The following is a 15,586-nucleotide window of genomic DNA, read 5'->3' on the forward strand; positions in this document are numbered from 1 at the left end:
TCTTCAGTTTTCTTCAGTTTAAGCCTGAATTTTACAATGAGTAGCTCATGGTCTGAGCCGCAGTCAGCTCCTGGTCTTGTTTTTGCTGACTGTAAGGAGCTTCTCCATCTTTGACTGCAGAGTATATAATCAATCTGATTTCTGTGTTGCCCATCAGGTGATGTCCACGTGTAGAGTCGCCTTTTAGGTTGTTGGAAGAGGGTGTTCACTATGATCAGCTTGTTCTCTTGACAAAACTCTATTGGCCTTTGCCCAGCTTCATTTTGTTCACCAAGGCCAAACTTGTCAGTTGTTCCGGTCACCTTTTGACTTTCTACTTTGGCATTCCAGTCCCTTATGATGAGGAGGACATCTTTTTTTGGTGTTAATTCTAGAAGGTGTTGTAAATCTTCATAGAACTGGTCCACTTCAGCCTCTTCTGCATCAGTGGTTGGGGCATAGACTTGGATTACTGTGATATTGAATGGTTTGCCTTGGATACGGACCGAGATCATTTTGTCATTTTTGAGATTGTATCCCATTACTGCCTTCTTCACTCTCTTGTTAACTATAAAGGCCACACCATTTCTTCTACGGGACTCTTGGCCACAATAATAGATGTAGTGATCCTTTGAGTTAAATTCACCCATTCCCGTCCATTTTAGTTCACTGATTCCCAAGATGTTGTTCATCAGTTTTGCCATCGCTTGTTTGACCACATCTAACTTACCTTGATTCATAGATCTTACATTCCATGCTTCGATGCAGTATTGTTCTTTGCAGCATCGGACTGTTCTTTCACCATCAGACACATCCACAGCTGAGCATCCTTTCGGCTTTGGCCCAGCCGCTTTACTCTTTCTGTGGTTACTTGAACACTCTTTCCCAGTAGCATATTGGGCACCTTTAGTTTCTGTTCATGGGGTTTTCTTGGCAAAGATACTGGAGTGGTTTGCCATTTCCTTCTCCAGTGAATCACATTTAGTCTGGGTTCTCAGCTGTGGCCTGTCCATCTTGGGTGGCCCTGCATGGCATAGCCCACAGCCTCATTGAACCGCGCAAGCCCTCTCACCACGACAAGGCAGCAATCCATGAGAAGGAAGACTCATTTACTGATGTTGATTTCAGTGGACTTAAAGGGGTGTAACTCCCCCCCCCCATATTTTTATTGTTTATTAATTAAAATATACAATTTTTCATTGTCTCATTGTTCCATTATACATTTCTTCTTCCCCATCCCTCCCCCCTCTGTCTAAACTTCTTCTTTCATCCAGGGGCATAGGGCTTGAAGCTTCCAATGAATGTCTTCCTTCCGTTCCTCTTTCATCCAGTTCAGGTAAAGCGACCATTTTTCTTTGATCCTTGATGTTTTATCTTCCCATGGCAAATCTTGGTTTATTATGTACATTATCTCTGATTGAACAAATTCAAACAGATAATTATGCCAAGTTCTTTCTGTCCATTTATTTTTATCTTTCCACTCTATTGCAATTACTGCTTTACCAGCTAATATCATTGCTTTTAATAGATCTTGATTTTTTTCCCCTACTATTGCATTGCCTAAAGTGCTCATCAACATCAACTCAAAATCTATATTTATCTTAACATGAAAAAGCTTATTTATTGTTCTTACTATATTTTCCCATACTTTTTAAACTTCATGACACTCCAACTAAAGGGGTGTAACTATGCTTAGAATTGCACTGCGATAGCCTTGTTTTCTTTTATCTGTGTAATTTTCATATTTCTAGTGTAACAGATGCGGCAAAGTAAAGTTCTAAAACCTAGTGAAAGGGGCTTTAAGCACCCCCCCCCCCTTTAAAAATATAGCATAGAAGGTTGGAAAAAAGAGGTGGCTCATTCTGTTAGGAAAGTACAGTTGCAAACAATATTGAAAGAGATACATTTTCACTGTGTAAAGACAATAACTTTATTTAAAATATGTATCACTTGCTTTTCAGTACAAAGAATTGAAAGGTAGGGTAAAATAATAAAAGTGAAAAAAAAAAACCTCACTGTAGCCAGTTTGAATCTCCAGTTGCAGTATGTTAACTAAAATGCCTGTCTGCAAAGGCATCTTGTCCGGAATCTAGTGCGTGAGGCAAAACCCATCAAACAAACAGGTGAACTTTCTACTAAGAACAAGTACAGTTTTCCATTGTGTAATCTGCAGAATAAAATGAGAGATGACTTGAGACTCTTGGAAGTAAAAAGGGAGAGTGTTATGGGGGAATAGAGTAAATAGGGTTTTTTTTCTTTTGTAGAAGGCTACCTGCCCATTGTGTTGCTTTAAAGGCCCTTTTGAATGTACACATCAATTGAAGTTATCTTGTAGGCATCTACTGAATTCTCTGTCCCCCCTATCCTGCTATACTTTGAGTTCTTTGCAGGTTCTCCTCTCTCTCTAGGATAGTAAGGCTGATATAGACTGATGCTAAAGAGAGCCATATATACTGATTACCGAAAGTTAGGAATGAAAACAACACATTCCCTTATTATCTGTTAAGAATAGATACAGCTCTATATGAATTATTTGCTTGATGCTAAGTACTCCTGTTCATAGTTGATATGACCTCTCCACCAAGTTCCAAACTACCCTTTAAAGTGGTTCTCAAACGTTTTTGGGTGGAACCTACTTCTAAATTTACTGCAGTTCTTGAGACCCACCTGCAAAGTAACTTTCATACTATTTTCTCTCTCCTCAACATAAAATGCAGGAATGTCATATCAGTTAACAATAGAAATATAATAATAATATAATAATAATAAATTTTATTTATATCCCGCCCTCCCCGCCCAGGCAGGCCCAGGGCGGCTAACAACATTTCAATAAGTTATACAATATAGGGTTTAAAACAATTAGGTTATACAGTAATATAAAATAACAATCTAAAACAATATAAGATTATACAATAATTTAAAACAGCGATCTAAAACCAGTTCCAGTTGCCTGGATCATTCCATGATTTGGACGGCAGTGATCTTCCTGATGTCGTTCTGTTCACTTATGTTATGGCAGGGGTCACTAGATAAATCGTTGATGGATTAAACAGCCATCCTATCAACGGTCTACAAAAGCCTGCTTAAAAAGAATGGTCTTACAGGCCCTGCGGAATTGATCCAAATTCCGCAGGGCCCGTACCTCCTCCGGGAGTTGATTCCAAAGGCACGGGGCTGTAACAGAGAAGGCCCGTGCCCGGGTACTCTGTAATTTTGCTTCCTTTGGCCCAGGGATAGTCAGCATGTTCTTCCCTGCTGACCTCAGTGCTCTTTGGGGCTCATATGGGGAGAGACGGTCCCTCAGGTAGGCAGGGGCCTATGAAATAGAATAGGAATGGAGAAGAGAAGGCAAGAGAAAAATATTTTTTCCCTCAAGGTTTCCCCCCCAATTTCTCCTGAAAGAAAAAATATAGACATTTTAGGGGGCACTGAAATGTTTTCTGTGTTAGAATGAGTAAGATGCTTTCAAAGCAAGGATTTATTCAATATGTGCAGGGTTCTGGGGAGTTTTTTAACTATAAATCTGCATTTGAAGATCCCTGTGTTTATACTGTAAACATGTACAGTATTTTAAAGGGTGTATTGTTTAAATGTGGCTAATTTGATCTACAAGTAGCATTATAATGGTAATGGTAACACACAATGAAGGAGTTTGAAGTGTTACGAAGTTTTAACTTAGTATCCAAATATGGTACTAGCTCTATTGTGACAAAGACTATTTCTGCCAGATCATAAACTTTCTTTTGTTGCATGTTTTCTATTTTCAATATTTCAATTCTATTTCCATACCTTTCATATATATATGTAAAGTAACAGCAGTTTGTTTGTTTGTTTAGATGTATATTCCGCCCTCCTCACAAGTGGGCTCAGGGTAGATCACAGGAACAAAATCTAAAACATATCCAAAAAAGTTTCAATGCATATTAAATATAAAATGTGAAACAGTTAAAACAGTTTATAACAGTATAAACTAAAAACAGAACACACTGTTTATCCACGTGCAGAGATTTCCATCTGGCACCATTGGTCTCTAGATTTTCTTGGTCTGGGTCGCATGAAGATGGTGAACTTTAGCAAGGGAGGCCAAGATTTTATTGGACACCTGCCATCTCATCCAGGAAGGCCTAGAGTTGTTCGGCCACTGCTCTCTCAACTGCCTTGTCTAGAAATTATGAGATTAGTAACTGGGTGGTAGTTAGCTAGGATTGCAGGGTCTAATGTTGGTTTCTTCAAGAGCAGATGAATCACTGCCTCATTTAGCCCTGCTGGGAAGGTCCCTGAAGAAAGGGACAAATTGATTATTTCTCCTAGAGGGACCTGAATACCATCCCTGCAGGCTTTAACCAGCCAGGAAGGACATGGGTTAAGGAGTTTGTAGTTCTTTGGCTCCAGTATTGGGCCGTATGCTCACAATTTTGCTCAACTGAAGCATTTATAATGCTGGTATAGAGAGTTGTATACTTCTAAATCCATTCAAGCTTAGAAAAGTGTAATTCTGTTTAGGACTGTATTATCATTCTTGTAAAATTCAGAATATTCTGAATAGTACAATCTTGTGTGCTACCTAAGTTATAAATGATCCATTATATGTTAAATTAATACAGTGTTGAGCTTTGATAAAAGAGTAAGCATTGCTTATATTTCAGTTTTCCCCAGGACAGCTATTTTTTTCTTTTTAAAGTCCCCCTTCAAAAATCCCAGATTTTTTCCCATCTCTAGTTATCACTGAACAAACTTATTTTTCAAGTTTAATATTTATAAATATATGGTACTGCTTAGCAACAGTCTGTATTTCATGGTCATTTGGCATATTTGTTAGATGCAAACCAAAACTGCCACTTAGTCTCTTCTCCCAGCTTATCGTGTTAGTCTTCTCACTGGCACTGCTTTGTGATTCTGACCCACAGTTTGAGAACTGCTGCTCTAAAATATCGAGTTTTCATCACATTGTACTCCTTACACTGAACTTTTCCCCCACATGTTCCCCAGAGAGCACTGCGATCAAGCTCTCAAAATCTTTTGGCTGTCCCTGGGCTAGAATAGGCTAGGCTCAACTCCACCAGAGCAAGAGCCTTCTCAGTTGCAGCCCCAATACTTTGGAACACCCTGCAGGGCCCTTCAGGATTTATCGCAGTTCCGCAGGGCCGGCAAGACTGAATTGTTTTGGATGGCATATAACATCTAATGGGAGAGGGCTGCCACCACATCTGGATCCATAGTGCTTTTATTGCTAACTGCCTAGGATCTGTGAGCATGAGAAAGAAAATATTACATGATCCGCCTGAAGTAGCACCATTGTCATTTATCTGATTGTTTTATTGTTTTAATATTGTTTTTGTTTGCTGTCTATTTTATGCTGTTAGCCGCCTTGAGTCTGTACAGAATGGGCGGGATATAAATATAACGTAAATAAATAAATAATAAATAAATGGCTGAGGAGGAACATGTTTGCATGAAATCATCATTTTGCAATAGCAAGACAAAAGATTTTGTCGCTCCGCCATAACCTCCCTGCTACAGTTGAAACAGTAAATGAACTTGAGGCTCCATGTATGTCTTCTAGTCAGATTTTGGATTATTTCACTCCACTCAACTTGGAGGAATTTGACAGAACACTCTCCACTGTATGCTCAACCACTTGTAATCTGGACCCGTTCCCATCCTGGCTAATAAAAGCTGGCCATGGAGAATTATGGGTTCCCTTGAGGGAAATTGTTAACAGGTCCCTATCTGAAGGGATCTTCCCTCAGCCTCTTAAGGAGCCAGTGGTCCACCTCCTTCTAAAGAAACCATCATTGGACCTGGCCATATTGGTAAACTATTGGCTGGTGTCAAACTTGCCTTTTTTGGGCAAGATTATTGAGAGGGAGGTAGCAGTGCAGTTACAGAGTTTTCTGGATGACGCTTCCATGCTCAACATTTTTCAATCTGGTTTTTGTCCGGGTCACAGGATGGAAGAAGAATAAAAAGATACTGGATTTATATCCCGCCCTATACTCTGAATCTCAGAGTGGTCACAATCTCCTCTACCTCCTCCCCTCCACTACAACAGACGCCCTGTGAGGTAGGTGGGGCTGAGAGAGCTTTTTACAGCAGCTGCCCTTTCAAGGACAACTCCTGTGAAAGCTATGGCTGACCCAGCAGGTGCAAGTGCCACCTACGTTGGTGCCTAAGGTTAAAAGCTTAGGGGTATTCCTGGATTCCTCTTTAACAATGGAGGCCCAGGTGGCAGCCACTGCCAAACCAGCCTTTATCACTCCAATGCAACGACTTGGCAACAGTGATTCATGCCACGGTCACCTCGAGACTGGATTACTGTAATGCCCTCTATGTGCGGTTGCCCTTGTCTCAAACCTGGAAGCTTCAACTAGTGCAGAATGCTGCAGCCAGGCTACTAATGGGCCTTCCCTTGTGGGAGCACATCTAACCTGTGCTGAAAGCGCTGCACTGGTTGCCCATTGCATACCAGGTCCATTTCAAGGTGCTCATTCTTACCTTTATGGCCAGGGATCTGCATACTTTCAGGACCACCTTTCCCCACATGCTCCCCAGCAAGTACTTCAGTCAGGGTCACAAAACCTACTCTCAATCCCTGGTCTCAAAGAGGCCAGGCTCATGATGACCAGAATCAGGGGCTTTTCTGTTGTAGCTCCATGCTGGTGGAACAAGATCCCTGAGGGCCCTGTGAGAGCTCACACAGTTCCATAGGGCCGTTAAGATAGCGTTCTTCCACCAGGCATTTGTAAATTAAGATGACAGCCTACAACAGACTCTGAAACATCTGGACCACCTCTAGCATGAACCTAAGATCTTTCTTTATATAGAACATCCAGCTGGAACAGCCGAATAGTAAAACATGATATAAAAACAGACTAGGCAGCTATCCATTTTATCAAACAGATTGCCATCTACAGATTAATATAGCACTTGAAATGTTTTTATTTTTATGATTTTATGTTTTTATGTTAATGTACTTTTATGTTTTATATATACATAAACGTGCAAGCTGCCCTGAGCCTGTTCTGGCAGGGAGGGCAGGATATAAATCAAACAAAATAAATAAATAAACTTGGATGGAAAGAATGTTGATAGCCTGCATCCAGGTAATATTTTGAATGAGGGCAAAACCAGAACAAAATAGCTTATCTTAAATGGGAAAATTGCATGAAATCAATTATTTCCCATGCTGAATTGGAATCATAGAAGTCTGGTAACAAAGGTTAGTTAACTATTATGTGAGAAAACATACTTGGATGCCAGTGACACATTTGTGTGCTGTTCATAATTGGCTCTCTTTGCAGGAACAAGGTTGTAACTATCTGCTTGATTAATTCTTGAATGACTGTATTTGCAGAGTTTGTCTGATGTCCAAAAGAGATACAAGGTCAAATGTTATACTAACAAATAATTGCTCAGTGAAGTCCCCTGCTGGATTTCTGTAACCCAAAATACTTTTACCACCTAGTTTGCATAGGGAGCACGTGGATTACCATGTGTAAGCAAAAAATCAAATTGTGAATACTTTGTAACTGTGTTTTGAAATACTACTTAATGAGAACTTTTAAATCACTTAATGGAAACTTTTTGATCACTTGTTTAATTTAATGTTTTGCTACCACGATTATTTCTATCAGTTTCCCCAGGGACAGGAGTAGCCTCATTTGGAAAAACAAAACAGACTTGCACTAGCTTATGTTGATTTTGTATTCTGTTATTTTTTCTGGAGGAGTTCCTTTCCAGACCATAGGAAAAGATCTCTCCAGTGAAACTGATACTAAAGGCATTAGTTACCCATAACAAAATGTGATCCAGTTATTTAAGTATAAACTGACAGTCTTGGTTTCTTCTGCTTCTGAGTAAACTTTGGTGTGTGGCTCTAGATAATTTACTTTGTGAGTAATGTGGATGTTGAGAACTTTTACTTGATTCATCACATGAGAATTAATTTATGATATTCGCATATGAATAAACAATTCTGGGAAAAAAGTATAATCTTCATTTTTTAGGAAGAAAGCACACATCTTAGCTACCATATTAAGAGATACTAAGGCAAGCCTTGCTGGATAACACCAATAATCCATCTAGTTCCACGTCCTTTTCCCCACAGTAATAACAAAATGCCCCAGAAGATGTACAAAAATGGAAAATAAGACTACAGATTTCCCCTGCTGTTGTTCCCCAGCATAGGATTGCCAGCCTCCAGGTAGTGGCTGGAGATCTCCCACTATTACAATTGATGTCCAGGTGACATAGATTAGTTCATCTGCAGAAAATGGCAACTTTGGAAGGTGGACTCTATGGCATTAGACCCCTCTGCAAACCCTACTCTCTTCTGGCTCCATCCCCCAAATCTCCAGGTATCTCCCAACCCAGAATTTGGCAGCCCTACCCTTAGCAGCTTCTTCTCAGCAAGATACTACCTCTAAACATAGAGGATAATAAAAACAGAATATCCAGCTTGGTTAAAATCACCCTATATTTGCTAAACTTAACTGCTGGATGCCAAAGGTTTGCAACTCATCAGGAAAATATTTTGGTTCTGAATTTTTCAGAACTCCAGAAAGAAATTTCACTATTATGTGGTAGCTGATGCAAATGCCTCTGTACAGGTCTGTTGTTTGAAATTTGCATGTGGATTTGTAGGGTTAGGTTGAGCTTAGCTGATGGTAATAGTTGTAATGCTACAAAGGAGTTAGTCTTTGGAAGTATATTACTATTAATATCTTTGTAGGTTGAAATCAGTGCTGAATTAAGCCAAAAAGGTCACAGGAGGTCCATGCAAATCCTGGAGCACTAGTTTAATATGCTCTTGTTGGTTCATCTTGGCAAGGGGAGAGTTTAGACAGCTTGGTGGGGAGACTGTGTATTCTGCTTCTATCTTCTCAATGCTGAGAATTTTATCTAAATGCACAAGAAGCATTGTCGCCTTTAGGAAGTGTGATTCTCAGGGTTTTCTTTGGCCCTTTTGCTGGGGATAGAGCTCATCTTTCCCCTAATATTTTCATTTTAGAAAAGAGAAAGTTGACCTTGGCTTTCCTTTGTTCTCACTTTTTAAATCATGCCAGGTCTCAAGCAGTTGAACAGCCATGTAGTTGAAGCCATCTTGAACCTCAAACATAACTTGAATACATGTTTAGGGAGTTGGGCCCTGCTTTACATTTTTAACCTCTAAATGAGATAAAGTATTAAACCTGCTATAATTTTTAAACTTATTTTCATGTTGTTATTATTGCATGTTTTTTTGAAGACTTCTGTTTACTTCTTTCCTACCCTCGGTATTAAATGAGTTAAATAACTGAAATCTTGAATTTGCTGATTATCCTCTTGACCCCCAAACCTTTTCCCTATTTGCCTTATGCTTCCAGTGCACCATTTCAAGTTGTAAAGCACTTGAGCACTGTAGCAGAAAGGTAATAATCAACTAAGTTTTTAAATAAAATAAAACAGAGCTTCATTCTCTAGTAACTGAGGACCTAACTATGTGGTACACTGTTTCAGTTTCTTGGGCCCTGTCAAACCAAACATCCGTGGGGAGTTGCATGTTATTTTTGAAACTTAAAACACAGAGCTGTGATTTGGATTGGGACCATAGCATGCAGGGAGAGAAGTGTCAAGTTTGAAAAAAACAGTACAGTGAGGAAGGCTTAAACTCTGTTTTCCACACATGCCTAAGGTTGAAGTTTCAAAAACTGTTGACAGCGCAGAAAACGGAACTTCCAGAAACAATGTAACTGGGCCTTAAATGTGGGGGAGTTGGGTCTCAGCATCTAGACTATAACAAATAGGCAATTTTAAGGCCTAAACAAGGTTTTCTCTATAGCTTTTACTTCTTTAAAGTTTTCAGGAGGAGGAGTAGCAGCAATCTGGAAGTGGTAGATCATACAGTTTCATCTCTGCTGCCTGATAATAAATGCTATCCTACGTTAGCAATGCTCTTAAAGGGTTGTCTTCTGTCACTTCATCCAACTCTTCTGTGTAATGCAGATAAAATATACTAGATGTCCTTTAGTTGTTTATTCCATACTGTCTGCTGTATTCTACTGTAGAAGATGCTAGATGTCCTTTAGCTGTTTGATCCATATTGTCAGCTATATACTCCTGTATAAGAACAATCTCAATATTTTTTCTTTGATGGAACAGCAATGACTTACGTATTTTTCAGTGGATAATATTTCATTTGTTTCCTCTACAATCAAATCACCAGACAAGATTCTTGCCAAACTGCAAAAAGTTGTTGAGAGGCCAAAACCCACAGTGAGTCTTTTAATAGCTACAGCATATACACAATGGAATATGCCAACAGCACAAACCCAGTACTGGCACATAACTGCAAAATTGAAATGAATGGAAGCTTTCCATTGGATCTGGTGGGCACAGTTTGCTTTTTGATGCATCAAGTGTTAGAGATTTCACTCAGACATGATTTTTAGAAGCTTTGGATATCCCAGTGGGAAACAGGGATACTGTTCAATGAGCTTGTTTATGTGGTATCTTAACCTAAAAGGCTATCTGACTAACTGGGTTTTGTTACATTCATTGGCCCAAGTAAAGACTAAGTCAGGAATGTTGTTGTTATAGCAAAGCAGGGAGGGAGCTGTGGATGTGGAACATAGAGGTCCTCTTTTCTCACATCCATTCTCATCTCAGGGCAGCTTTCCTAGCAGTGCAGGAAAGAGTCAAAAGACATGTTCTCCTTCAGTAATGACCTGATTCGGAAGCCTTGCTGGTGGTACTTCAAAACAGAAGTGCTGGCTTTGAAGCAATCACTTCTGAGAACAATATACAGGGTTTCTACTGTTTTCCTGTCTGCAGTCTGAATTTGAGGGAGGGGCGCATTAAAAAAATTACGGTCATTCTGAGTTTGTGTTTGTGGGGGAGAGTGATTAAGTTGATCACCAATGTACCAGGTGCACAGATATCTTAAGACTGGAGCTGTGAGGTTTCAATCCTTGTACATATGAGTGAACTCAAGATGAGTTTGATTTGGGACAACATACTGTAGCTAGAAGAACTACAGAATTGTATCATAATACAAATATATATATTCATCAACTGGTTTACAGTGACGATTTTCTTTCATCTGTCTCTATTTGGAATCTGTCTTGTGGCATAATACCTCGGACTAATAGCTGCTGAAATTTACCTAATATTTTCATTTTCATTGATGCCAAAATGAACAAAATGAGGTGTCAATCTTTTGGCCCCCTGCATTCTTGACAATGCAGTTAACAGAGGAATTTGTTCAGTTCTGTGTAATATAATCCCGGGGTATCTTTCATTAAATGCCACATTAACTTCAATGGAATTTATTCCTGAGTAAATGTGTTTACTACTGCGCATCTAATATACTTCAGGAACTGATATGATTTACAGAGATTTCTATTGAGACTACCTAGTTACTGCTCCACATCAGGTTATAATTTTAAACAAACTGAATGTATATACATTAAGAGCTCCAGTTGTTAAGAATATTATAGTATTTTGTATTAATAGTCCCTTTTCACTGCAGACTCCACCTCATGTTGAACCCCTTATGAATACATGAATCAGCCTTATGTAGAAACAGACCACTGGTCCATCAAGGTCAATATTTGTCTACTCAGATGGCAGAAGCTCTCTAGGTTCTCAAACAGAGGTCTGTCACATCACCTGTTAACCTAATCCCTTGCAACTGGAGAGGTTGAAAATTAAACCTGAGATGTTCTGCATGCCAAACAGATGCTCTGCAATATGAGCCACAGTCCCTCTCTGAGGGTCTACTGACTCCCAGATGCCCCACACACAGCATACTGCAGCAGGAAGGGGAAGATGGGAAAAATGAATCCTGATTGCAGTCCTTAAAATTCTACCAGTAGTTCTTAATAATATTAAAGTAACTTCACTTATCATTAATAACCCTAAATTCAGAACTGTACATAGGGCAATATCTTGCAGGCTGGGATATGGTGCAGGGACCACTTAGGTATGGTGCAGGGACCACTTAGAGAATTCGGTCCTGAAGGAAGATCTAATCCCAGGCACCAGGACTGTTGTCAGCATACCCTCAGGAGGGGCAGTAGCTTGGACTTGGGGCTTCTGGCAATGGCCATTGCTGTTGCCCCCCACCCACCCCCGCATGCTCACTTGTGAGTGCTCCACCACCCTTGCTCGCAACTGCACACACTGCCCAGTGCCATCAGGGAAAGAACTGTGGGCAGTGGGAGGGCTGTAGAAGTAAAATTGATTAGGCTTGTCTTCTGGTCTAGTCAGTTTCACCATGGTTCACCCACAGGGGAGATGGGACAGTGACTACAATTAGGGAGATGGACCAAATAGAACTTCCCTTCAGCATTAAGTTTTTGTTCCCATCCCCACTCTGTTATTCCATACCTGAGGCATTTAAGTTGTTAAGTTTAAACACTTGCTACAGAAGTAAGTGCCTGCACATATTCAAGAACATTGTCACTATTTAGAAACTGAATCATAGAAACTGAACGTTTTGTCTTTTGATTCCAAATAGCAGGTATGGATTCTGGTATGCTCTTCAAGCAGGAGCTGTCCTCTAAATTTCAATAATGTTTTATGCATGCAGTTGCAGGTGGTGCTATATCTGAATTCTCTGTTGCAAAAATACAGCATTTATTGGTTCATAAATCCCTTGCACCTCATGTTCACTGATATTACAGAGAATCTGCCAATTTCTTGGAAACTGTGTGCATATTTGTTATCTTAGCTTAGTTTCTTAAGCTGAATTAACCAGTACTCATAGCTTGGAAACCTCTTAACACCTTCTTGTGTTTTTGAAGAGCCAGTTGCTTCTATAGTACTTGCCGTTGAACTACCATACAGCAGGCATTCAGAGAAGAATCAGATTAGTTAATCTGTTAAAGTTTCCCTACACACATTCACACTTTGTTTAGAAGGTTCAATACCCTGAAGTTCTGTAGAATTCATCAGGGGCTCAGTCATAGATCTTGGAAGGCAGCCTTGTGTTTACAGTATGTAGAAACCTTCCACTAGTTTGTTAGTTGCCTCTCATACTTCTTAAAAATTCTTCAGATAGTCATACTGAAAACTAAACGTGAGCAGAGAATCTTCACATTTGTCTCAAAAATGTTACATTTTGGTGACAGTACTACTGAAGTCATTGCTTTCTGTATGCCGAAAAGATTTACAGGTTTACTTAACTGAAGCTTTGTGATTTCAGCTGATGTAGACTGGAGGAATTCTGTGTAGGATTGCACTGCCACACTCCCATCCCAACCATCCAGTGTTGATAAGAGGCAGATGGCAGCCACATCATTATTTGATTACCATGACACACTAGTGTCAGTGGCTCTCATGCAGAGATGTGCAGAAGCTTCCTGAGAAAGGTTAATTTGTGTTTTTGCTTCCCTTAGAAAACCTTGGATGGTTTCCCCCAAGCTGAAACCTCCAAATTTAGGCAAAATTAGGTGATGATTGTCATTGACACAGAGTGAAATGACCACTTGTAGGTCATCCCATTGCCATCTCCTTCAGAGAATTCTTCCACAATCATTTTGGAGCTCTGTATATTGTTTTGGAGACACAACATTATGCCAAATAGACCTCTGAATCCCAGGACATTCATTCTACTAATCTGTACGGCAACAGATTTTGTAATAGGAATAAATCCCTGCACTGTTTTCTTGAGGCTCATTAAGTGACATTGAAAAATGAAGTTACTACACAGCTGTTGAACATCTCAGATTTATAAACAATTGAAGCTTTTGCTTATCTGTGAGAATGTTATATGACTTGGAAAGGTATAATGAATAATATTCTGCATTTAAAGTGCCTGAGACATTCTCCCACAAACTGAATGTGTAGAACTGAAAGGCAAACTTTTCTTCCTCTGCTAATCAGCATCTTAATCGGTGTTCTTAATACAAGAGAGGCAGATAATTTAGGGATTGGCTTCTGTATGTTCTTGGGATATGAAGAATGATCTTGTGATTAAAAGTTCCATTAATATACTGGTGGAACTCAGTCACAAACTGTTCTATGTCAAGGCAGTTGTGGATAGCACATTTGCCACATCCTGAAGCCATTGGCACAAAGTAGTATTTTTAACATTAACTTTCTGGACTTAATTACTGATGTAAAGAATAGGGAAAAGTCTTAGCAGATTACAGAAAGCAGTTAGGAGAAGATGGGATGATCTGTTGTTTAAAGTAACATGAATGCTGAATGTGAAAGGACTGAACAAGGTTAAAAGTTTATTTAAAAAGTCAAGTATAGTGCATGTTTGTCTTGGTATAAAGTTGAAACAGAAATGAAGATACTATTAAATGATTATAGCTAATGGCTTGAAAATTGTACTTATGGTTTCTGTTCTAGTTCTGCCATATTTTCTTTAAGTCAGTGTGGTCATCAAAGTTCCACTCTCTGCTTTTCTCTAATAAGAACAATTCTGAGGAAAATAATGTCTAGAATTGACTGAATTGTAAGAAAAAAAATGGGAAAGAAGGCTAGCATTCTTAATCAGACAAAAATATTCATGCCATCTATTGTTTTGCTAAACTTCAACTTTTAATAGTGCAGTTTTGTTAACTACCTATTCAGTTAACTACCCCCTGGATTGTAATTTGTTCTACCTATTTTTCTATTCTCCCTCCACTTCCAAATGTTACCAATTGTTTTGCAGAGAAGACAGAAGCAATGTTTTACTTTGTGAGTTTTTAAAAGCAAACGATTTTTTAAAATACCTTGATTTTGCAGAATACAAAAAAACATTGTTGTTTATATTTCTCTCTATCCCAGTTTGTTGATTTGGGGAGGTGATGTTTTAATGTCCTAAACTTAGTTCGGTTGGACTGTTAAAATTATTTCACTGGTTTTCATGAAAATCTGTTTCTGTTAGTGATGCATACAGAAAATGTTTCCTGGACCTCTGTGAAGGAAGATTTTTTGTGGTGTTTGGTTTTAAGTTTCAAAATTCATTTCATCTCTTTTTAAAATATTTCAGTTCTTTGGAACTCTCTTGTCACCTTTGAGCTTCATGATGGAGAAGATTGAGCGCCTCATGCCTGCTGGTCTCTGGCATCAACTGACCCACATTTGAGAGGACCTTTATGGCTGGGCCAGCCATTGTTCTCAGGAACTTTACCATCAGCACCCCCAGCAGAACAGCACTTGCAGCTAAGGGTGTGAAAGAAGACAAGCTCTATGACTGCTTCATTTTACAGCCTGTTCTTGGTGCTTGAGAGTTGCTGTATCCCTCCTTAAGCCATAGTGTTTATATTAATTAAGAGTGCATAGCTTCTTTTGTGTGTGAAGGAAGGGGATTGTGCTCACTTGAACATTAGCTGTACCATTTGAAGCTACTGCTTTCTGTATAAGACACTCTGGAAGGCAATAAATTTGGTAGATGGTGTGTTGAAACTTCCTTCAGAACAGCAAGTACATTTAAATGCTCAATGCCCAAAATTTGAATGAGACCCTGTTTTGACCCTTATTAGGCTGTCTCCCAGGTTGTCTTGTTTTTATATCTATGGTTAATTTTCTTTTGCAGTGCGTTCTTGGTGATTAGCTGTATTACAATAACATTGTGGTCAGTGTATTCTGTGAGGTATCTCAGGCTCAACAAGAGGGCAGGATATCAGGT

General features: G+C 39.3%; 1 protein-coding gene across 1 annotated transcript in view; it reads left to right on the forward strand.

The window, feature by feature from the left end:
* The window catches only part of ST7L (suppression of tumorigenicity 7 like), an 82,526-nt gene extending 67,163 nt beyond the window's left edge, over positions 1-15,363 (forward strand). Inside the window, exon 14 of the mRNA XM_060231227.1 lies at positions 14,948-15,363. Coding sequence (XP_060087210.1) covers positions 14,948-14,997 — 50 coding nt within the window. The 3' untranslated portion in view covers positions 14,998-15,363. The remainder of the gene's footprint in view (positions 1-14,947) is intronic.
* Positions 15,364-15,586: the final 223 nt, after the last annotated feature.

This window comes from Heteronotia binoei, chromosome 2 (genome assembly GCF_032191835.1).
Source record: "Heteronotia binoei isolate CCM8104 ecotype False Entrance Well chromosome 2, APGP_CSIRO_Hbin_v1, whole genome shotgun sequence".
In the NCBI taxonomy this organism is placed as follows: Eukaryota; Metazoa; Chordata; class Lepidosauria; order Squamata; family Gekkonidae; genus Heteronotia; species Heteronotia binoei.